This window comes from Poromitra crassiceps (assembly GCF_964638095.1).
Source record: "Poromitra crassiceps genome assembly, chromosome: 21".
Lineage (NCBI taxonomy): Eukaryota > Metazoa > Chordata > Actinopteri > Beryciformes > Melamphaidae > Poromitra > Poromitra crassiceps.
Genome location: NC_139638.1, coordinates 12,679,440 through 12,703,073, shown reverse-complemented (window position 1 = coordinate 12,703,073; position 23,634 = coordinate 12,679,440). Strand labels below are relative to the sequence as shown.

At 43.6% G+C, this 23,634-nt stretch overlaps 1 protein-coding gene across 1 annotated transcript in view; it reads left to right on the top strand.

Annotated features, from left to right (window-relative positions):
* Positions 1-22,174, top strand: part of LOC310795255 (transmembrane protein 132D) — a gene marked incomplete at both ends in the record, with an annotated part of 63,685 nt that extends 41,511 nt beyond the window's left edge. The window contains 5 exons of the mRNA XM_083657313.1: positions 886-1,094; positions 8,659-8,842; positions 9,516-9,626; positions 10,668-10,862; positions 20,624-22,174. Of these exons, the coding sequence (XP_083513439.1) occupies positions 886-1,094; positions 8,659-8,842; positions 9,516-9,626; positions 10,668-10,862; positions 20,624-22,174 (2,250 nt within the window). The remainder of the gene's footprint in view (positions 1-885; positions 1,095-8,658; positions 8,843-9,515; positions 9,627-10,667; positions 10,863-20,623) is intronic.
* Between the last annotated feature and the right edge of the window lie 1,460 nt (positions 22,175-23,634).

Sequence of the window (23,634 nt, the reverse complement as noted above, 5' to 3'; positions counted from 1 at the left end):
ACCCAGGAAGTGTTATTATACTCCTCCCTCCCTCTCTCCCTCTCTCCCTCCCTCCCTCCCTCCCTCTCTCCCTCCCTCCCTCTCTCCCTCCCTCCCTCCCTCCCTCTCTCCCTCCCTCCCTCTCCCTCCCTCCCTCCCTCTCTCCCTCCCTCCCTCTCCCTCCCTCTCTCCCTCTCTCCCTCCCTCCCTCCCTCCCTCCCTCCCTCCCTCCCTTCCTCTCTCCCTCCCTTCCTCTCTCTCTCCCTCTCTCCCTCTCTCTCTCCCTCCCTCTCTCCCTCTCTCCCTCCCTCCCTCCCTCCCTCCACACTCTCTTCTCCAGTCTAGTGCTCTCCAATTACCTCTGTGGAGCCACTTGCTTGTTAAGATAAGTGAGGTGACTGTGGAGATAGAACCTCCACACCACCACACTGCTCCTGCTGGTGGGGACTGCAGTGCTCCTCAGGAACAGTCACGGGGCAAAACTCATTTTTATTCAGCGACCGTTTCACAGAGACCCACGGTCGTAAATTTCCATGACATAAACAGAAACATAGTCTGGATTCCCCCGGCCAGAATTTGGAAGTAGTTATTATTTTATGAATAAAATCTGTAACTGCTTTTTCTTTTCTTTTCCGTTTTCTTTTTCTCCTCCCCCTTCCCCCCTTTTTTAACTTATTTGTATAAATGCCACGTGTGTTTTTCGTGAATGTGAATTTCATTCGAGTAATTTTGAATTATTTTGTGTCAGAGTAGATGTGATTCTCTCATTCTGTCACTATATCTCTTTCATTCTCCTCCCTCTCTTTCCCTCTGTCTCTCCCTCTCTTTCTCTCTCTCTCTCTCTCTCTCTCTCTCTCTCCCTCTCTCTCTCTCTCTCTCTCTCTCTCGTCTCTCTCTCTCTCCCAGGTGTCAGAGCGCTGTGACTATGTGTACGTGAACGGGAAAGAGACGCGGGGGAAGCGTCGCGTGTGGCTCACCTTCACCTACAGCTTCCTGAGCAGCCAGCTGGAGATGAGTGTGTGGATGCCCCGCCTCCCCCTGCTCATCGACATGGCCGACCCCGAGCTCAGCCAGATCAAGGGCTGGAGGGTCCCGGTGACGGCCAGCACCCGGGGGTAAGGCCCGGCCCGATCAGTTCTGGTTCTGACCCGACACTTTTTTTATACATCCATTCCAAAGTGGTAGCTGAGCACGAGGAGATGGGGCGGTGGTGGTACTGAGGATGTCACGACGTGGTGTACAGTGCAACAACACTTGGGCACAGTGAGAATTTTGGCGGCACAGTGGCTCAGTGGTTAGCACTGTCGCCTCACAGCATAAGAAGGGCCGTGGGTTTGAGTCTCTACCCCGGTGCTTTGTGTGTGGAGTTTGCATGTTCTCCCCTGTGTTTGCGTGGGTTTCCTCCCACAGTCTAAAGATACGCTGTGTTTTTGTAATATCGTAATGTATATAACCTAGTAAAATGTGTAGTGTGTATTCATCTTATTCTTTGCCCATACAAGGACGCTTCTGACGTCATTTCGTAATCGTCTTTCCGTTTTAGACACGGAAAATAAAAAACCCCACTGTTATAAAGTCTTAATTTTTTTTTCGGATGAGAACATTCCAAATATGTGACCAGTTTATCAGAATAACGCCTATTTGGAAATATTTATCGAGCAGCGAGGATTGGGAGCGCTGGCTGTGCTGACACCGGTCGGACTAGCTATCTGTCAAACCCCGCTGTAGACTACTGGCAGTGAGAAAACACTGTCGACGTGCTTTTGTAACTAACGTTAAATGCCGACCGGGTACAGCCATCGGCTCCTCGCAGCAGTAACGCTATGAACATGTAACTGAAGTTGGCCGCAGTGTAGCTTAATTCTGAATGTTGCCAAACGTCATTCATTATTATAGTGACGTTTTGTTTTGAAATTGGCTGCCAACTAGCGCTGAACCGGAAGAACAAATACAATTGTGGGTAACGTGGAAGAGAGAAAAAGTGGGCGTGGTGAATAGGATGTACATGCAACCTACTGTATGTTGTGTGTAGATGTATGATGTAGTATATGACTGTGATGATGCTATGTAAAGCCCTTTGAGACATGCTTGTGATAAGGGGCTGTAAACATAACTGAACTTAATCTTAACTGACTTAAAGGAGGACTAACCCCCTAGATATGTATCAGAACAGTGATTTGAAAATACCTATGGAAAAAACCAAGAAATGACATATGCTCTTGTCTATACTAGACTATTTGGATGTGTTCAAGTCAAGATTTTTTTTCGGAAATCGACGCCATTACAGTTTGCCTACTGCCTCAAAAATAATTTATTTGAGAGGGGCAATATCTTTATAAATATCAACAACTAGCCAACGCTGGTGGCCTGTTTGGAAACAGCTTTGCTCAAAATGGTTGAAAGTTATATCAATTTGGTAATTCAGTGGCGAACTAGAAATTTAATTATTTTTCTGCATGTATCTCTATGGCAGCGTGTCTAACTACGTTACGAGAGCAAAGTGACGTGGGCTCGTTACCGCAGCACACCGCACAATAGGACAAACCCCCGCTCTGGGGTAACACAATGCGAGATTTCTCCATGTAATTCCCTCGTCTAACTAGAGATAAACCGCGCAATGAAATCCGTTTTTAATTTTGCGTTTTGGGGCTTTTCGTGATTCTTGTTCAAAGTTACAGCACCTCTGATTTTTCCTCTCAGGGCGCAGGCAGGGCAGAGCTCTTCTCCTCCTCACAGACTGTTCCCATGCAAATCCCCCCGAGGAGCACACACACACAGACAGAGAGTGTGCTGCTCCAGTCCTCAGTCGCTCTGCTCTGCTGACTTAATTTCCTGAAAAGTTGCCGTTGCTTGTACACAGTGACGATATGATAGTAGCCGGTGTGTTTAGACCAGCTTTGTCACGTTGTCACCTCGTAGTATAGCGTTATATTTTACATGTGCGCTAAAACTGCGACGAGATTTGTTTGCGGAAATGTCAGATGTCAAATGTCAGGCAGGAGCACAGCCTCATGCACGAGCCCCAAGCTCCGGGGGCACGCGCAGCAGCATACAGTACGACTCTCTCCCGCTTGACTGGCCTGGAGACAGTGCTTCCAACTCGGACTGATAATATAAACATCATCATTCGAGCTTATCCAGGTAAGATATTAATAAAGTAATGACACATTCAGCGGGAAACTAACTATAATTAAGACATGTGCCAACTTCGACGACGTTTGGTTCAGTATTTTAACACATTCACTGCCAGCCTTTTTTTTTTACTGTAGGTAGCTTTTGCCAGAGGGTTTTTTTGAGGATTCTGGCTCATTTTACAAGAGCCAAGGATAATTTTCTGCTTGGACTTTGTGAACACAAAGTTCACAAAAGTACTAATAGAATGTGTGCTTTCTCTGTCTAAAAGAGTTAGTTTGTAGAGTTAGTAGTTATGTAGATATTAGCCGTTGAGTACAGCATGGTTTCAGCGTCTGAGACAAAAAGCTGAGATAATCGCAGTTTTGTGAAATTCAATATCAAACAGTCACTTTAACCATTTATTTTTGGCATCAGTGAGACATCAGACATAAACAATATAGTTCTGAACAGTAATTTCCTCCATAGCAGCACCCGCACCCCCTCTCCTTACAACTCCTCCCTCCGTGGGCGTGTCTGGTGGATTTCAGCAGCGTTTGTCAGTCACAAGCCAGTCTCTCCTGCCTGTCTGAGCAGTGAGCAGCAGCCTCCCTCTCTGGCGGCCCCTCGTCGGCGAGCGTGGATGTGGCTTAATCCGTTCTTGGATTTTCGGTTGAGAGCTTTGACGAAGCCTTGTGTGACTCTAGGCTTTATGCTGCGCGCTTCAAAGTGTGCTTTCCACCCAGTCCACCTTTGGAACCCCCCACCGCCGTGCGCCCGTGTGAAAGGTTTTCGCCTACAGTATGAGAATGAGGCTCGTTCGCTTCTGGGTCCTCGGTTGAGCTCAGCTGGAATGCGTGCGTTTCTGGCCAAACAACACTCAATAGTCTGAGCACCGTCGCCACTCAGTGGGTCGGCGGAATGGATTGCACACGCCCGGCGGCTCTAACAGTATAATAGAAGATGCAAAAGGGCCAGATCAACGATCCACCGTCAAAAAAAAAAAAAATCGATTCTGAAAACGTGTTAACACGTTGTTGGCAGTCAACAGCTGGATTCTGAAAACGTGTTAACACGTTGTTGGCAATGAACGTGTTAAGAGCAAACTTCCTGAAAAGTTGCTGTTTTGGAGATTTATAAAAGGTTGGGAATGATTTTACAGCAACACAATGCAATGTCCTTCCTTTTATGATTATAGTGGCGTTTATTGATAGTATTGTGTTACATAGGAGTTGGTAGCAAAATAACAGGCGATTGTAATACATTAACAGGTCAAGTGACATCATGGGAATAGGCTTGGAGTTGTGAGGAGCCGAAAGGGTACAGGGGGAGTAGGAGAGTAACTATCTTGAAATCCCATAGTCTTTGGTTCACCGTGACGTCACGACGTGTCAAATATCCCATTCATTTGAGAGAAAAAAAAGCAGTGTTCCACCCTTAGAGGGCGCTTATGCCAGATATGCTGCTGAAAAATGATACAAATGGTCAAATGGCAACAGTTTGGTGTCAAATGTGGAAATTTTGACCAGAATTCTTCACACATCACCCCCAAAGTCATATATATTGGTTAAAAGCTGAAAAAAAGTGTTTTGGGGGTTAGTTCTCCTTTAACTGTTAATATGTTACCTACCAAAGCCGACATTTCAACAACCTCCAAGACATCGGTGTCACCTTACTGCTGCTCTCCTTACTCATGCTTCATTGGACATTTTAATCCACTCTCAAGTTCAGCTGCTGAAGTGGGAGTCTAAACTTAAGTTCAATACTGTTAAGTACACTTATAAGCAAGTAAGAGTGACTGCAAGACATTTCATGACATACATTTTCCACTCGAGTTAAATGTCACTTGGGTGGAGTTGCCAGACCTGAGCAACAGATCCTTGATAGATCCACTGCACATCCACGATGGATCAGATTGCGGAGAAGTTTACAAGCATAAAGTTCCAGATAGAGTAATATATCGAATCTAGTTGAGATCAAAACAAATGGTTTAATAAATAGACTGGAGAATAGCAACATTAAATCCCTACAGCTTAGCATGCTTGCCCAGGCTCTAATGTATATTAAAGAGATGGATAGAAATATGATATTGTCAGTCATAATAAAACATAATCACATGTGTGATCGTTACATTAGTTTATTGGTATATTCTCCATATAGGGGACCACTGTAGAGGCAACACAGTTGCCCCGGGGATAAAGGTTAGTGGGATTTCACTCAATACTTACAGTCATGTCATTATTTGTGGCTCAATACTAATGACGCTGACACACTGATTTGTTTCCTCCGCGGTTTCCCGGACGTTTTCCACGGACCCGATGAAAGGCCCACATTTCTGTGATCATTTTTTAAAAAAAAGGGGGGAAAACCTCAATTTTGTGCACACCCAGATATATCTGGTGATGAATGCTAATAATTGTTTGGAAATACTAAGTGCAGTGTGTTAGCTATGGGCGGACGGCATGGCACTTTGGAGCTATCTGAATTGAAAAATGTTACTTGAGTTATTTGATCATTTTAAAGCAAGTTACACACCGTATACAATATATTGTAATACAGATCCTTTCCAAAAAAATTGAATATCATAGAAAAGTTAGTTTTTTTCCATAATTCCTTTCAAAAAGTGAAACATTCATAGATTCATAGATGATAGATTCATTACACACAGAGTAAAGTATTTCAAGTATTTATTTGTTTAACTTTGCATAAGTCTGGATTCCAGCTCATAAAAAACCCCAAAACAGTATTTCAAGAAATTAGATACCACATAAAACCAATCAAAAACCGGCGTTTTCAAAACAGAAATGTCGATCTTCTGAAAAGTTATGTTCATGCCTGCACTCAATACTTGGTCGGGAATCCTTTTGCTTGAATTACTGCCTCGATGCCATGATATTTCCATGATATTCTAATCTTTTGGAAAGGATCTGTACACCTGGTTAAAAACCAATCGAGGTCATGACATAGAGTCAATATAGAAACAACAGACCAGTGATATACTAATACTGTATGTCTTATGCAATAAAAACAATTCATAAATTCTACATACAACCAGAATCATCGCCAGAATCAATAAACTGCGATGCCACTAAAATGGCTTTCAGTGATGGACCTTCTCATCAGCCATGTTTTCACCATCTTCTTGGAGCTCCTCAAAGTGGAGGTAGTGGAAGGCACTGATGTAACTCCAGCAGCATAAAGCCACAGAGTACATTATACAGTAGGTTATAATAATGTAGTCCATGTTGCCTGCAGCTCTTGACATTAGCTTTCTTCCGGAGCGAGAGGCCGCATAGCGATAATGATGTGATGGCTCCTGAAGGGTGTGGGCGTCGGTGAGCGGTCTCATCAGCCTTGAGACACTGGTTAGTTTAACTTCCAGTCAGTCAGTGCAGAAGGTCACTTAGCAATGAGCCGTGCATCTCCAGCAGCACCTGGTCAAGAGACGCACAACCACCCTGTTCTGCAGCACCAGTGAGTGGATGCACATTTTTGAGGTTTAGGTTGGTTTCAGATGCTGTTGAAGAGGATGCTTTGATGTGCACATGTGTAGGCTAGAGTCTATTATTTTGCAGGCCAGCAATAGCATTAAAATCTCTTTTTGTCTGACTCTCTCCTGCTGCAGAACATGGGAGTGTGATATAGCCTACTGTATTAAGATGCCAGCGTAAACGGTAACCCGCAAAAAGCATGCTACTGAAATGACCATCTGCTATTGGCTGATCTTTGGTGCTATAGGTGATGTCACCAGTAGTGAAAATCTGGGGGGAATTCCCTTGGAAGCTAAACAAGGAGGATGGACACCAACAACAGTTCTACGTCGGGGCTACATAGTCTCTCTGATGGTTACGTTATTGCACCGTTTGTTGATGTAGAGACAACCCCTCCCCCGTGGGATTTCCTTGTTGCATCGTTATCTCCATCGACTAGGGTTGTCAAAAGTATCGATACTATCGAAAGGTATCAATATTGAAATTTTAAAATGGATACAATACTCATTTGCAAGAGGTATCGATAATATCGATAAGTATCAATACAAAAAATTTGAAATGGATACAATACTCATTTGCAACAGTTTCGATACCAGCGGTGCTTTCTTTTAATGAAAAATCACAGATTTTTCCCTCCCTCTCATTGGTGGGTATCTGTTGCTTCAACGAGCTAAACGTGTTCCGATAGGCTGATGGCTAGAGCAGGGCTAATCTGCTGTCAGTGCAAAGTTTTTAATGAGTTTTATCGGGCCTAGATGATGGAGAAGAGTGCATCCGTCCGTCCGTCCGTCTGTCTAGCTATTTTTGATGCGTCGTCATCACGTCGTATCGAAAATGAGTATCGATATTTTCCTGGGTATTGAAGTAGAAATTCTAGTTATCGTGACATCCCTATCTCCAACGAACAGGGCCCCCGAATCCATCAACCAATCACTAAATCCGTATTACGGTCGTTGTTAGAAAGGCAGCTTTTTCTGTGAGGTCCCGCCAACAGGCATTTCTCTACTGGCATAGATGGAGTTGATTAACCTGGTGCTCATCTGTTGGATGATAGTGGGCAGTGGGAGGCGGTTGATTTTCTCGAACCCCGCCCCCTCCCGCCCCGCGTCTGTGTTCCAATGTGCTTAGAATTCCCATTACGTCTGCAGATTAAGTTATTTTCCAGGTGATGGACCAGCGAGGCCCATATATCAGTGCAAGTTGATTAAATTGTAGTAGGAATCCCCCCGGGAGGATTGGGAGTCTGATGGAATTGTGAATGACGGGAGTCATACAGACGGGCCCAGTGAGACGGTGCTGATTGCTGTCCACGTTCTTAAGTACACTTTGAGCAGAATCGGATCAATCAACGTTTTGTGAATAAGGCCCATTATGCCTTAACTCAGTCAATTCACCAATTTGGCAGAGGTCAAAAAACATTAGGAGAAAAGAAGACCAGAACTAAACTCTTTGAGAAGCGTATCCCCAGCTACGACTCTGAGCCATTTTGCTTCAAATGATTGAAATCAGAAGCTGATTTTGAACTTGTATTTATTGATTTCACATACTTTTATGGCCAATTTGTCATTGTAGACCTTCCCTTGAGCTCTATGGCGATGCATTTTGAATTGTCCCGTAGTATCCTATTCACCTTATGTAGCCCCGCCCACTCGACCCAGTTGTGTTATATGACTTCCTGTTCAAAACACCATCTGTTTTACCCGCTCACTAGTACTGTGCTGTCACAGGAAGTGTCAACACAACAGGAAGTAACTGGCTGACCCCTGTGTTGGAACATAAGGTGGATAACTCATTTAAATTCAATCATGCCATGTTGAAATGGTAACCGCACAGAAAAACGGCACTTTACTGTGTAGACTCACAGTATTTGTCTGTAAATATGAGATTTGTGCTTTGTACAATAATCATTTAATTTCTCATTTCATTCTCGTTTCATTCTCAGTGATAATGTGCTCATATTTAGAGCACGTGACTTATTATTTTTGTTTGCATTTTTGTCAATGTGTGTGTGCGCGCGCGTATGTGCGTGCATGTGTGTGCGTGTGTGTGTGTGTGTGTGTGTGTGTGTGTGTGTCAGGGCGACGTGGGACAGTGAGGAAGAGGAGGAGATGAGGAAGGGCAGGGGTTGCATGCTGCAGTACCAACATTCTGCGCTCCGGGTTCTCACACCCTTCATAGCCCAGTCTGCCTCGGAGGTGGTGCCAGACCCTCTCACGGGGGCGGAGCCCGTCGTCGACCACTTCCTGGGTCCTGACTGGCAGGTAAACACAGCAGCAGCACTTCCTGGGTGGTCCTGACTGGCAGGTAAACACAGCAGCACTTCCTGGGTGGTCCTGACTGGCAGGTAAACACAGCAGCACTTCCTGGGTGGTCCTGACTGGCAGGTAAACACAGCAGCACTTCCTGGGTGGTCCTGACTGGCAGGTAAACACAGCAGCACTTCCTGGGTGGTCCTGACTGGCAGGTAAACACAGCAGCACTTCCTGGGTGGTCCTGACTGGCAGGTAAACACAGCAGCACTTCCTGGGTGGTCCTGACTGGCAGGTAAACACAGCAGCACTTAAACAGGATGAGGCATCTTGTTATGCCTCCAGTCTTTACCTCCTGGAACCAGATCTGCTTGTTTATTGTTGCCAGGAAATAAATACAATCCCATGTTCCGAGAATGAATGTGAAAACCGGTTTAGAAGTTGAGTTTAATAAATTAAATTAAATTAAATTAAATTATTGCCGGGAATATTTAATTGAATCACTGGAAGCATAATGAGCAGACCCCTTGTTACCACCATCTCTTGAAAATCCATTTAATAGTTGTTGTTTTTTAAATGTAAGCTTCTAAGGATGTAATCAAATTAGCCTCGTTTGTAGTTGTCATTACATATTCTGCTAGTTAATTGCTGAGTGTTGACTGACTCCGTCCTGATTGGTTGACAGGTGGATGTGACCAACTTGGTGCGCCACTCTCTGAAGGTGCTGGATCCTGACGTGGCCAGGCTAGCGGGAGTGGTGCTGCAGGGACGGGCTATGGGCAGCACTACTCTACAGGTGTGTGTGTGTGTGTGTGTGTGTGTGTGTGTGTGTGTGTGTGTGTGTGTGTGTGTGTGTGTGTGTGTGTGTGTGTGTGTGTGTGTGTGTGTGTGTGTGTGTGTGTGTGTGTGTGTGTGTGTGTGTGTGTGTGTGTGTAGGCGGGTATAGAGGTTTGAGTGCATTGTACACTACCCACCTGATTGAACGTACTGTTTTGACATTCTCTTAAAGCCAGGCTCCACTGTGTGGATTTATTTCCAAAACCTTTTGTCTTTCCATCAAGGCAAACTTTTTTTGAACTACTTTCAAAAATCTACAATTATAGTTTTGGTTTGTTTAACGCTTTTTTCCCTCACAGCATAATTACATGTGGGTCATTTCATAGTTTTGATGTCTTTACTATTATTCTAAAATGTGGAAAATAGAACAAATAAAGAAAGATGTGTGTGCAAAGCTTTGACTGGCAGTATGTATACATGAGATGTGCATTTGTAGAGGAATTAAGAGAGTGTGTGTGTGTGTGTGTGTGTGTGTGTGTGTGTGTGTGTGTGTGTGTGTGTGTGTGTGTGTGTGTGTGAGTTACAGCTGGGCTACAGGTGTAAACTTCTAGTTTTCATATTTGGTAGCCTGGGTCATGTCCATAAGCTGGTTGTGAGAGGCCTTCAGATGGCTAGTCTCCCAAAGAGAAGGGCCAAGCAGTTAGCGAGATATTCTTCAATATCTATTATTATCGGCAGCCGCTCAATATGGAGGAGGCGCTGCTTTTTGTACCCATGAAGTGGATACTGACCGCTCTCTTGCATTACAGTATAACTGTATATATCAACCTGCCATGTTATCATCCTGTGTGTTTCTTATGTGCATTATTGTGTTTGCCGTCTGGGCACTCATGTAACTGACTGACTCCCAGCATTTGACTGCACTATTACTGTTTATGTCCTTTGCATACTTGTATTTATGTGGACATAAATAAATATTTCAAGTGTGTGCGTGTGTGTGTGTGTGTGTTCGTGTGTGTGTGTGTGTGTGTGTGTGTGTGTGTGTGTGTGTGTGTTGCAGGTGCTGTCCCCTCTGTCGTCGTCGGTGCTGCTGGCTGAGAGGAGCTTCAGGGTGCTGGATGATAAAGTGAGTGTGACAGAGCTGGGGGTGCAGCTGGTATCTGGCCTGGCTCTGTCCCTGCAGCTCAGCCCGGGCAGCAACAGGGCCATCGTCGCCACGGCGACCACACAGGAAGACATCACGCAGCTCAAACAGGTACGTCACTGGAAGGATATCGCACACTGGCCATCCATGGGAGTGTAACATATTATGATATCATTCATTTGTACAGTATTGACTTAGCTAAGATCACAGGGTAATACAGAAAGAAGTATAGATTATATGTTTAAAGAATATTGAGCAGAAGACAATTCATTTTATTACATAGCATATGGCATGCTAAACCATGTTAAATTAACTATTATCCAAGTTACTTATCACCCAATTTACTTGAAGAGCAACATTATGTTATCCACTACATTATCTTGTAGATCAGGGATACTCAACTTGCTTTGCCCGGGGGCCACTTTTGTGAAATGATAGAAGGCCAGGGGCCAGTTAATAAACAATCAATATACATTTTTCTGTAGCGGATTGTAGGTTTTTGGGGTGTCAGCCGGAGTTTAGTCTGACAATAGCTGTGTTTCCATTACAGTTTTTCGCAAAATAATTGCGATATTTCTACAACTTCGACAATGTACAATTGCGACTTGTAGGCGTTTCCATTGAAGTTGAGTTTGAGTGACGGCACACACACCTGAACGCAATTCCCCGTTGCAGCAGCTGCCACAGTGATTACGCATGGGGATCTGCCCCAAATCCCGTCCCCTGCTCAAATCCAACCAATGGTCAATGCAAATCACCACATGAAGTTACAACGCATATAAACGAGCCTGATTATCAATTCAAAAGAAAATGAGTGTCAACATATTGCTGGCTGCAGTGAATGCAGTGAGCGCGAGAGGCAGAGGAAAAAAGGTAGCCTACAACTGCGCGCACACAGACAGGCAGCCTGTCACCATGGACCGATTTCTGTCATTAAACATGATCTATTTTCCCCAGCTCCGCTTTTGCACAACACTCGTCTTTCTGCTAGGTAGCGTTGCTTAAAAGTTTTCCACTTGCTGCGGAGGTTTTGCCACGGTTTATCGAACCCTTTCTCCCTCATTTTCCTTTCATTTTCCGCTCCTTTTCCAAAGGAGAAGATGGGTCACATGACATGCAAATGCGAAAAATGCGTTTCCATTACACTTTTGCGATAAACTGCTATATCGACACGTCTGAAAAACCACCTCATGAGAGCGCAAAAACGTTTTGCGATATTTGGGAGGTTTTTCGAAATTTACGTGTTTCCATTACCCACTTTCTATTGCGATATTTAGATTTTGCGCATTTCTGAGGTTAATGGAAACACGACTAGTGTTGTGCACACCGGATAGTTAGTTAGGTTAAGTTAGTTAGGTGAAGTACATACATAAGTGCCTGGGTAGCGAGCAGACGGCAGTATTTGACAATTTAGCAGCTAAATCATAGATTATTGAAAGATATTCCATATTCCAGACTGAAATGCTATAACAGAAGTGGAGTATTGGCCAGAATGACATGAACATTTGAACACTTATTCAGTGGGTATCTTGCATGTTGCGTTCAGGTGCACTGTAAAAAAAATATATATATATATATATATATATATATTTTTTTGCCATTCCATCGCGGGCCACACAGGGGGCGCCCGTGGGCCACATGCGGCCGCCAGTTGAGTATCACTGCTGTAGATTAATCTGAATGCCGTTGATTAAAGTATTTACCATCTTCTCTACAATGATAGTTAATCATTCGCGGCTTCAACTTACTCTGATAGTTAATCGATCAAGACTATAATCAATTATGATGAATCTTGGCACAGACGTTACGGTATGCAACTTTTAAAACAATAAACTGTGAAAGACTTGCAGATTTCTTCTGTCCTATTGGCAGAGAAACTGGAAGACGAAAATAAGGTTATGGGTTATCACACATTTATCAATGAGGAGCATCACATTATTCTGATGATGAGATGGGATTTCTTCAATGACCCCCCTAACACTCAAATCTCAGTTCTCATGTTACTGACAGACAATACAACAGCAAACATGGACACAGTCATTTGTTTACTTTTTGTGTCCTGACCTCACCATCATTAGCAGCTATTGCCAGTCTGTTACAGATTTAGTTTTATTTAAAGAGGAGAGTGGCTAGTCCACTCGTTAGCATTTGTATTGATTATTGCTACAGTCAGAAAGTAGCGAGGGAGGCAGTGTAAAAGGCAAACTCAGTAATTGAAGCGCTGAGATTTGATCATAGGCGAGTGAGGTCAAACTCACGGGTCTCTGCAGACTGAACCGCTCCACTGTATCTGGGCACTTGTCCAACAAATGCATCACTGTCCATTTCATAGTACAGGACTTCATTTCCCAGAATGCATCACTGTCCATTTCACAGTACAGGACTTCATTTCCCAGAATCACAGTCTTGGAAATCAAACAAGTTTGAAGTTCTGTCAGCAGCCTTGTCTGCTCTAACTTTCTCCATAAGCAAGACACATGTTTAAACCCTCGCATGAGTACCTATTGGCACTGACTCGCCCTAGACTTCAGTTCTCAGTCTCTATAGAGAGGCAAAGTGGAACGTCACTTCCTGCTTCAGCACTGTACCAGAGATTTTCATCCGCCATTTATTTTCCCATAGACATTTCGTAAAATGCTTATAAAATAGTTGTACTTCGTCGAACCAAACGGTTCAGCTAACGCTATAATCGGGAGAGACCATAGAACATTTCACTCGGACCAAAACTTAAAAAAACAACACTGAAAAAATATTTTCTTTAAACCCGCATTTCTTTTACGTTTCGGTCCCAGTGAAATGTTATGCGATCTCTCCTGTTTCTAAATATATCTGTACCATTTGGTTTGAACAAGTAAAACTATTTTTTATACACATTTTATGAAATGTGTATGGGAAAATAAATGGCGGATGAAAATCTCTGGTACAGTGCTGAAGCAGGAAGTGACGTTTCACTTTGGCTCTCTATTGGCACTGACTCGCCCTAGACTTCAGTTCTCAGTCTCTATATCCACATCACTCAACTAGAGACTGAGAACTTTCTTCCCACAGCTTTTTTGTGGTTAAAACTGTGTGGAAACAAATTCATACGGTTTTCATCTTAAGAGAGATACAATTATCATACTACATACAATCTAAGTATTATGGAGGTTACAGAATTAGTTGTTCTTTACAAAGGAAAAACAGATTCATAACAAGTAAATACCCCAATGACACGTAGCTAATGTTATTCCCATGAAGCAAAGCTGCACCAGCACCACAACCGCTGCTGCAGAAAGTAAGAGAAGTGACTTGATTTAGGGGAGTCAAACTAATTGGAATTCAGCCACATCTCTGTCCATTCAAATGAGTGAAGACTAAGAAATGGAATTGCAGCAGTGTGGACATAATTAGTCCCTCATGTGGAAGAAGATAGTCTGACTGGATGAAGAAACCTGGGTGCAGCCAGCTGATTTATTAGAATTGTGTGAGACCCCAAATGTAAAGACTGTTACACATCAAGTGCGATGCGAATATACGGCACGGAATTGCGATGCGAATTTTGACCGACCTGTCAATCACAGCAACAGATGTGTACACGTCGGAAGCGAATTTCGGAAAGATCGACCATGGTCCGAAAAAATAAACACCGCAATAACGCTCAGCGAAACTTTGCCATTGGTACGCACAGCTGCATTGACTGATTATAGGTTCGAAAAATATTATTGACGTGCGAATTAATTGCACGAAAATAACGCTCCCGGTGTGTAAGGACCTTAAGGCCCACCAAAGCAGTGGATGTCACGATCAAAACCTGTGCATTCTGCTACCAGTGATGGTCTCCAGAGGATGAACCATTAACCACACCCGTCACTAACGAATAGATCAAGGTTTAATTGAATTAAGGTCATGTTTTTGTTTTGAGCAGACTGTGAAGACCATTTTTGCACTATAGTTCTCATGTTCTAAAGTTGCCTCTTTTAATGTCCTTTTGAGCTAGACTAAGTCATTGTATTGTCTTTCTGGAAGCTTTGATCCACCTTCTTGTAGTCTGTGATTGCATATCAAAGGTGAGATTGTACAGTGTTCTTTTTCTATATGCATATTATTGACTGAATCATTATTTATTGGTTAAAAGGTTAGTTTAGGTTAGTGTCCTCTAGAGAGAGAGTGGTGTCAGCGGAGGACCAAAATGCGAGACTCATTATTCAATGAGCAGCCAGGAATGGGTCTCGCGCTACTTTTGCATGCTAAAATAAAGCTGATAATGTATAATTTGATAAAAAAAAAAAACTTTCAAAGTACAACACAAACTGTCCATTTTGCTGCAACCCGACAGTGCTGCTTAATCCAGAACCTTCCTGGGAACTCTTGAGAGTAAAAAAGTGGTCCATTGGAGTGAATGGAGATATACAGTATACATGGCTCTGGTTGAAGTTAGCCACTAACATTGCAGCCATGCCATTGGCTGTGTGCAAACTTTTAAGACATGCCGTCCCCACTTTCTTAAATAATGTGGGAAAAATCCACAGATAATTGTGAGCCTCTGGCGTTGATAAATCACATCCACTGACCATTTCAATATTTCCCTCCTCCCACTCTGCGCTGCAGCCTTGGAACACCCACAAATGCATATATAATAATAAGGAAACATCATATAGAACAGCAGCATCTTGATAGACCCATTTTTCAAGCTGCAAAATGCCCTGTGCACTGTTAGTAGATCCAAAAACAAGAGGTTTGTGGCTATTTTCATGTGTGCCTGTGCAAACATTCAGCAAGTAAGTTTATAACTATATACTGTAGAGCACTTTTTAAATTATTAAATTAACTCCCATTACTTTTACATTGTGGAGTATCTTTAATGGTGACCTCATGCTGCAGTCGTACTGTAGGTGTAAATGTAAAGTTTCTAACCAATAAAACAATCAGATTTATGAACAATCCCACTCCTCCCATCAAATCAAATATCCTTTCTCTCTCTGACAGATATTCCGAATGGTTCTAATGGCTGACTGCTTTATGTCCCATCACCACAGCCTGTTTCAACAGGAAAGGCATCAGATCCAGGAAGTAAAGAGCAGTTTCGTGCGGTCTTTAGAACCAGAGTTCCAACAGAGACAAAAGAGCTAAAATTAAATACCGATCTTAATGATTAGACGTATAACTTTAGTTCTGCTGAAGCCAAAGGAATGGCCGGCACTGCTGCTCGGTTCAGTTGATTTTAAATGTTTAACATTACAATTAATCCTAAATCTATGGTCTTACTAATGCACTGCACTAAGAGCATCTTATGGAGCAGCTGTAGGTTACAGCGGTCCTTTTGCTACAATCACTGCAGATATTTCAGTGTGATGATAAGCAGTGTTGGGGGTAACTCATTATAAAAGTAACACATTACATGTAATATATTACTTTTAGCAGTAACTCAGTAATATAATGGGATTTCAGTAATATTATACCAATTAATTTGTCAAGTAACAAGTTACAAATTGAGTTACTTCTTTCATTTCCTAATCAAATTGTGTATTTTTAAGCAAATAACCACTATAGATGACAGCAACAAAGGAAAAGGATAACATTTAGAATTTGGGACGGTTTACACTGACTTCAAGACAGTTGAAATTATTTTTCGGGATGGTTCAGTGGCGGCGATGTCATTCTGCTACTGCTGTTATTTTGGTGAAAGTAATGCAAAAGTAGTGTAATTAACGAGTTATATTGTAAAGTAACTTATTACTTTCAAATGAAAGTAACTATGTAGTATATTACATTTTGAAAGTACCTTGTCCAACACTGACGATGAGTCATATTGACAGACGGAATGACTGTTTGATCATTCATGTCTGCGATATAACAAAGCATGATACAATATGCATATGGGGGATGAAGTCGAGATAGGTATCAGAATTGTCTGGGGGTTGGAGGGACCTGGAAAATCTGGTGTGGGTCAGGGATGGATTCTTCTTACTGGAGGAAGCTGACAAACTACAGTATGGATTTACAGTAGGTCAGGGACCTGGCACCTCTGCGGAAGGAGGGACAACCGACATCTCTGGAAACTGTGAGGAGGAACGTGGGAACTCTGAATGAAAGAAGAAGACGGATTGGGTTTCTTTGAAGAAAAGGAGGAGGGTAGAGCTGCATCTTCTGAGAGCAAAGTGGAGGGAAATCCAGGCATTTCCTGGTAGGAGGTGGAGACACGGGCCCTGATCTCTGTGGGAGAGATGTGAATTATGCCGCTGATCTTCTCTTTGAGAAGATCAGAGGAGTCCTGGCTTGCGAGTCACATCCTCTTTAGAAGAGGATCATCTATTCTTCTCTGAGCTGGAAGTGAAGAAGCCTTCTCTCTGTAACAAGAGGGTGACCTTCACAACTCCTACTGTTATTTTGATGGACAACTTATGATTATTCTTGTGGAGAACCACAGATCCAGTGGGAATATTCTGCATTAGGCTATTCAGCGTTGTGATTTATGATGTTGAGAAACATCCAAATGTGAAGGTAAAGTATAGGGCATGGCTATTCTTTCTTTGGGTTCCTTTGCAACGGCTTAAAGTGCAAAAGTCAACATTTCAAGGGCAGCAAGTCATTTGAAAATAAAGAAAAACACTTATGTTTGGCCACTCTGCCAGTGTTTTTGATTACATCATTTTACAGATTGATTACTATTTTACAGTTGTCATATTACAGAACTTGTTGAACCATAAATGCAGATACATGAGAGCAAGGCTAGATGAGTAATAGTAGATAGTCTAGCCTTGCTGTTTTTATTATTTTTAAATGTTATTTTAGATTTAGAATGTAAATTGTCTATCAAATATAATACATTTTAATGTAATGTCATTTTCCACTGCCCTCCATCCAGATAAACTTTTGGCCCTTCATAGGAACGAATTTGGGCACCTCTGGAATAAACAACAATATCGCATGGACATAATAATAGTAAACATAATAATAATCAAGTTGTCATACGTGCTTTAGATTCCAGATTGAGATTAAGGAATTAATGTATCTAAGAATATCCTGATAAAAAAGAAGCACGTTCCACTGAATGTGCCAGACAGAATTAAGAAGACCAAAATGAACATTTGGTAAATTCCAAACACAGGTAACACACATTAATTAGGGTAATCTGGAAATTACTATGATATTCGGCACTCATTTAAACATTCTCTGCAGTTCTAGTAGGGATGAGGGTTTAGTCATTCCTGAATCATTAATATACCAAGATGCACTGTATTCCCAATACACACTCTCATTTAACACGTTAACTGCCAACGACGTACTGATACGTCAAGCAGAATCCAACCGTTGACTGCCAGCGACGTATTGATACGTCAAAAAAATCGTTTTTTTTTTTTTGACGGTGGATCGTTGATCTGGCCCTTTTGCATCTTCTATTATACTGTTAGAGCCGCCGGGCGTGTGCAATCCATTCCGCCGACCCACTGAGTGGCGACGGTGCTCAGACTATTGAGTGTTGTTTGGCCAGAAACGCACGCATTCCAGCTGAGCTCAACCGAGGACCCAGAAGCGAACGAGCCTCATTCTCATACTGTAGGCGAAAACCTTTCACACGGGCGCACGGCGGTGGGGGGTTCCAAAGGTGGACTGGGTGGAAAGCACACTTTGAAGCGCGCAGCATAAAGCCTAGAGTCACACAAGGCTTCGTCAAAGCTCTCAACCGAAAATCCAAGAACGGATTAAGCCACATCCACGCTCGCCGACGAGGGGCCGCCAGACAGGGAGGCTGCTGCTCACTGCTCAGACAGGCAGGAGAGACTGGCTTGTGACTGACAAACGCTGCTGAAATCCACCAGACACGCCCACGGAGGGAGGAGTTGTAAGGAGAGGGGGTGCGGGTGCTGCTATGGAGGAAATTACTGTTCAGAACTATATTGTTTATGTCTGATGTCTCACTGATGCCAAAAATAAATGGTTAAAGTGACTGTTTGATATTGAATTTCACAAAACTGCGATTATCTCAGCTTTTTGTCTCAGACGCTGAAACCATGCTGTACTCAACGGCTAATATCTACATAACTACTAACTCTACAAACTAACTCTTTTAGACAGAGAAAGCACACATTCTATTAGTACTTTTGTGAACTTTGTGTTGACAAACTCCAAGCAGAAAATTATCCTTGGCTCTTGTAAAATGAGCCAGAATCCTCAAAAAAACCCTCTGGCAAAAGCTACCTACAGTAAAAAAAAAAAAGGCTGGCAGTGAATGTGTTAAAACAGCTTTATTGTGAAACGTCTGTAAAAGCGCGCTTAAAATTCCCTTTCAACTTCACTACGATAAGATGGCAGCCGTGTTTATTAATGCATCCTTCCTTCCCAACAAAGAAATATCACGAGCTTGTGCGGAGCAGATTTGGATAATAGGGAATATTTAACTATGACCTCGGGGTCTAATAAGATTTGTGCATTTTCTCTTTGTTTCCCAGAACGCAAAGTCATTATTGTGTTCACAGCCCAGAACATCACTTACAGTCAGTCGCCATGCTGTGTGAGAGAGGCGGAGTCACACGGGGGCCACAGACGATCCTTTTAAAAGCTCGCTCACACATTTTAGCCATGGCAGCGTGCCCGTTCTAACGCAGGCATGCTGGGACAACAATTATACAGTCCATATTCCAGTGCATTTTACCCACAATGCCACTGCCTGCCCCGTCAATAAAACCATTAGAACCACGCGCACAGCGCACATGACCGGCCATTTGTTTCTGTGATGACGGGCTGTTAATGTACCGCTCGGGGGCGATTTCATAATGTAGTCACACACAGAATATAGCTTAGATCTGTGGTGATCCAGTGGCTCACTTTAGCAGTGAGGAAATAGGTCATTCTCTTATTTAATGTGATTGGATTGGCTAATTCTCCTCTTATGATGATGATGGTGATTTGAGATTTATTGTATGCATTTGTTCTGATTATTTGACTCTTCTGTTTGATCTAGTATGGTTAAAATAATAATATTCACACTGTGACTTTATAGAGCTGTGATTTATGGTGCAATCGCAGCACCCAATTATAAGGCGATTAGCATATTACAGAGATGACTGCCACCAACAATCACGGCAATGTTAATCTATGGAATACAAAAATACAGCAATGCAAATTTGAAAAGTGTAAATGCAGACCGGTGATAAGGGTTAGTCCTGCAGGAGCATATTATGCCAGAGAATATGTGGAAAGAAATTGGCATATGCCTCAGCTGTCAGTTAAGGCCGAGGCAGGATATTGATTCTCTGTTTTGACCTGCTTTTCTGCATGTGAACTCTGCATCGCTCTGTTGTTGTCATACAGAATCAACTGCTTTTGTCTTTCCTTCTTTCACTCTCTCCTCTTTATTAGCTCTGACCAGCAGCTCTATAAGTCACTCTGTTCGTGGGTCGGTCCACAAAAAGTTCACCACCGTTTAGCGGCCACACTTTTCTGTTTTTTAGGAAATGCATGATGATTCATATGAATTTGAGAGCAAATGAAAAAAAAACAAAGAATGTAATCCCTTCAAGTCATCTATTTTTAAAGAAAGTAACTGTATTCAGAATCAGAATCAGAATCAGAAAGACTTTAATGATCCCCGGGGGGAAATTAGGACAAGTTACAGTTGCTCGTTCACATAACACACATAGCATAAAATAAAATACAGTAATGCGATAGTAAAATAAGCAGAATAAGAAGAAAGAACACAACATAGCATGGCATAGCATTCAGAACACCACCAATTTAAAACTGTAACTGTAATGGAATACAGTTACTCACATTTTGTATTTTAAATGCTGTATTTCAAATACATGTATTCCATTACTCCCCAACCCTCTCTCTCTCTCTCTCTCTCTCTCTCTCTCTCTCTCTCTCTCTCTCTAACGCCCCGCCCCCTGCAGGAAGCAGTGGTCAGCTGCTGGGTTCAGTTCAGTGACGGTGCAGTGATGCCTCTGGACCTGTTTGACCGCAGCATCTACTCTCTGACCGTCTCCACCCCAGATGAGGGCGTGGCCACGGTGCGGCGCACCCCACAGTCCACATTCGTAGTGGCACAGGGTGAAGGCGAAGGCCAGGGGGCGCTGGTGAGGGTGGAGCTGAGGATCTGCGAGGAGTGTCAGAAGTCCAAGAGGAAGAGCAAGTTGGCAGTGGGCATGGGGATCCTCAGGATCAACTTCCAGACGAACAGCCAAGCCGCGGGAGCGGGAGGGGGAGGGGGAGGCGGGGTTAGTGAGGTTGGCACAGGTGGAACCAAAGACTATGATGGCGATGTGTCCCGTGTGGCGGGAGAGAGTAAGACGGTGGCGACATCGCAGCGTGGCCCGACAGAGGGGGACAGGGATAAACAGCTGTTCAGAAGCACAACACCTGACCGTCCAGACACCACCACGCTGGCAGAGACCACCACCTCGACCACATCTTCATCCACCAGATATGTTCAGCCACAGGTGGTATGGATAGGAACGACTCCCAGAGCTACCACATATAGCATCAGTGCCATCCCCAACGCAGCTACAACTACCACCACCGCTGCTACAACCACCACCACCACACCTGTAACCAAACCTGGCACAAATAACCCACTAGGCACTGGTGGACCTGGTATGGAGAGAACAGTGGGTGTGGCGGGTGAGGGAGATGGGCAGATGAGGAGCTTTGGGAACCTGCTAGATAACCCCAACCCCCCCCCTAAAAAAGACACTCCTCGAGCAGGGCTGGTACCCAAGAAGGAGCCCCCCAAGGCCAAACCCCCCAAGGTCATTGAGAGCGACCTCATAAAGACCTTCCGGGCCATGTCGGACTCGGAGATCGGCTTTTATGCCTTGGTCGGCGTGTCGTGCATGGCGGTCTTGGCTTTCCTGGTGAACTGTGCCTCGTACAACCTCTGCTTCCGGACTCCCAAGACCCCCATACAGGCGGGCGCCTCCCCCGGCGCGGACCCCAAGGATCACAAGCACGACTGGGTGTGGCTGGGGACGAACGGCCGCGGCCCCCCGGCCCCGGGCGCCCGGGTCCAGGCTTCGTCCTCTCTGAAACGGGAGGCCCATCGGCCGCTGGAGTCCCACCGCACCCTGGAGAGCGGCCTGATGGCTTCGGCGAACGTCCCCGAGAGGACAGCCACTCTGGGCCGCAGCCGGTCCTGCTCCCACCACCAGATTCAGGGAACGCTGGTCGACCCCATGGCAGGTCGCTCCGCCACCCTGCTGGCCAGGCCACACCGCAGCGAGCCCCTCCATTCCCCCACCAGCAAGAGGAACCAGGTCCAGTTCACCACCTTCACCACCCTGGACATCAAGCACTTGGCGGCGCTGAAGAAGAACGGCGTGGACTTTAACTGGGCCAATCAGCAGCTCCCACCGCCGCCAGCGCCGCCACCACCGCATCACCTGGTCTCACCTGAGCTCCAAACACCGTTACCCAACATGCACTGGCCTGTAGTCAGACCGCAGTAAGAGTGTGTGTGTGTGTGTGTGTGTGTGTGTGTGTGTGTGTGCGTGCGTGCGAGTGCTTGTGTGTGTGTGCGACGGAGTGATGAAGTGTGGCTTTAATGCGGTATGTCCAAAAAGAGAGATTTTGTTCATTTTGTGATCAATGAATATTTATTGAGATGATTAGTAGATGTATTGAATGAAACGTTTAGGTTCAATGCTTTTTATATGAATAAAATGTGTGCTCAGTGGGAGAGTGTAAATACTAAATATATATATATATATATATATATAATATATATATTGGTGTAAACATAAATAGCTTCATAAGAGATCTGTGTTGATTTCATAAAGATCCAAACCAAATGCAAGATTTTATCCTGTAGATGCAACTGATTCGATGCTGTAAATAAAAATATATTTATACTGTTAATTATTTCTACATTTCTAACTCCAAACAAATTAACTTCAATTTCCCTTTTATTTTTGTACAGTTATATTGCCCCTGTAGAAATAGCTTCAGATGGATAGTAGCTAGTTGTCAGGGTAAATGCAGTATTTCTTGTATGTAATTTTATGCTTTCCCGCCTTTTGTACTTTTTGTATGATTCCTCTGCAGAATACCTGATTAGTTTCTGCAAAATCTGTCTGAGAATTTATGAGAATTGATTGTGAGTGATGCTCCACCACTAGAGTTTTATTCAAATCAAATACATGCTGCTGCTGCTATGCAAATACAGTCCGTGCAGAACTTGAAGTGGACATTTTTTCTGAATTTGTAATTACGTTACCTTGGGCTCAAAGCTTCCCTTGGGGGATGAGTTCTGTTGAATCTTGGTCTCTTGACACACAGCAATACATATTCCAAGCATAAGATTTCTCATGTGTAAATGAAGATGTATGATGCCTCGTCTGTGCAACAATCTCCTATTTTTCTAAACCAAGATGTGATGTGCAATTCCTACCAGATCCTATCAATAAAGAACAAATGATAATTTATTGTTAGAATGAAATTCAATTAAGATAGTCACAAGTGATTGTTCCTGTAATCATTGTTTCTAAAACATTTAAATTGTTTATATATTTCCAGTCTTTGCTATGCCTCAGTAGGATTCAGTAATGGATATCATTTAAGACCGCGGACAAGACGATTGATGTCCTCGCTCTGACAATTTGCAAATGCACTGAGGTATTTGACACGTCTGCCAATATTATTGGGTTTCTCTTCTTCTCTGGATTTCATTTCTGCTCAAATACAAAAAAGGCCGTTACACTGAGAGATTGGAGAAGACAGATCGGGAACGTGATCTCTCTCCCTCCTGTGTATTGTGACCATGTCTCCCCCTTTCTCCATCTCCCCATCTCCTGTCTCTCTGAGCTGAGCAAAGCCACACATCCCTAAATGACTTCCCAGGGAGCTGCGGTGCATAAACACAAGGCAGCTTAAACGAGCCCAGATAATCTGATGCCCTGCAGGAACCTCA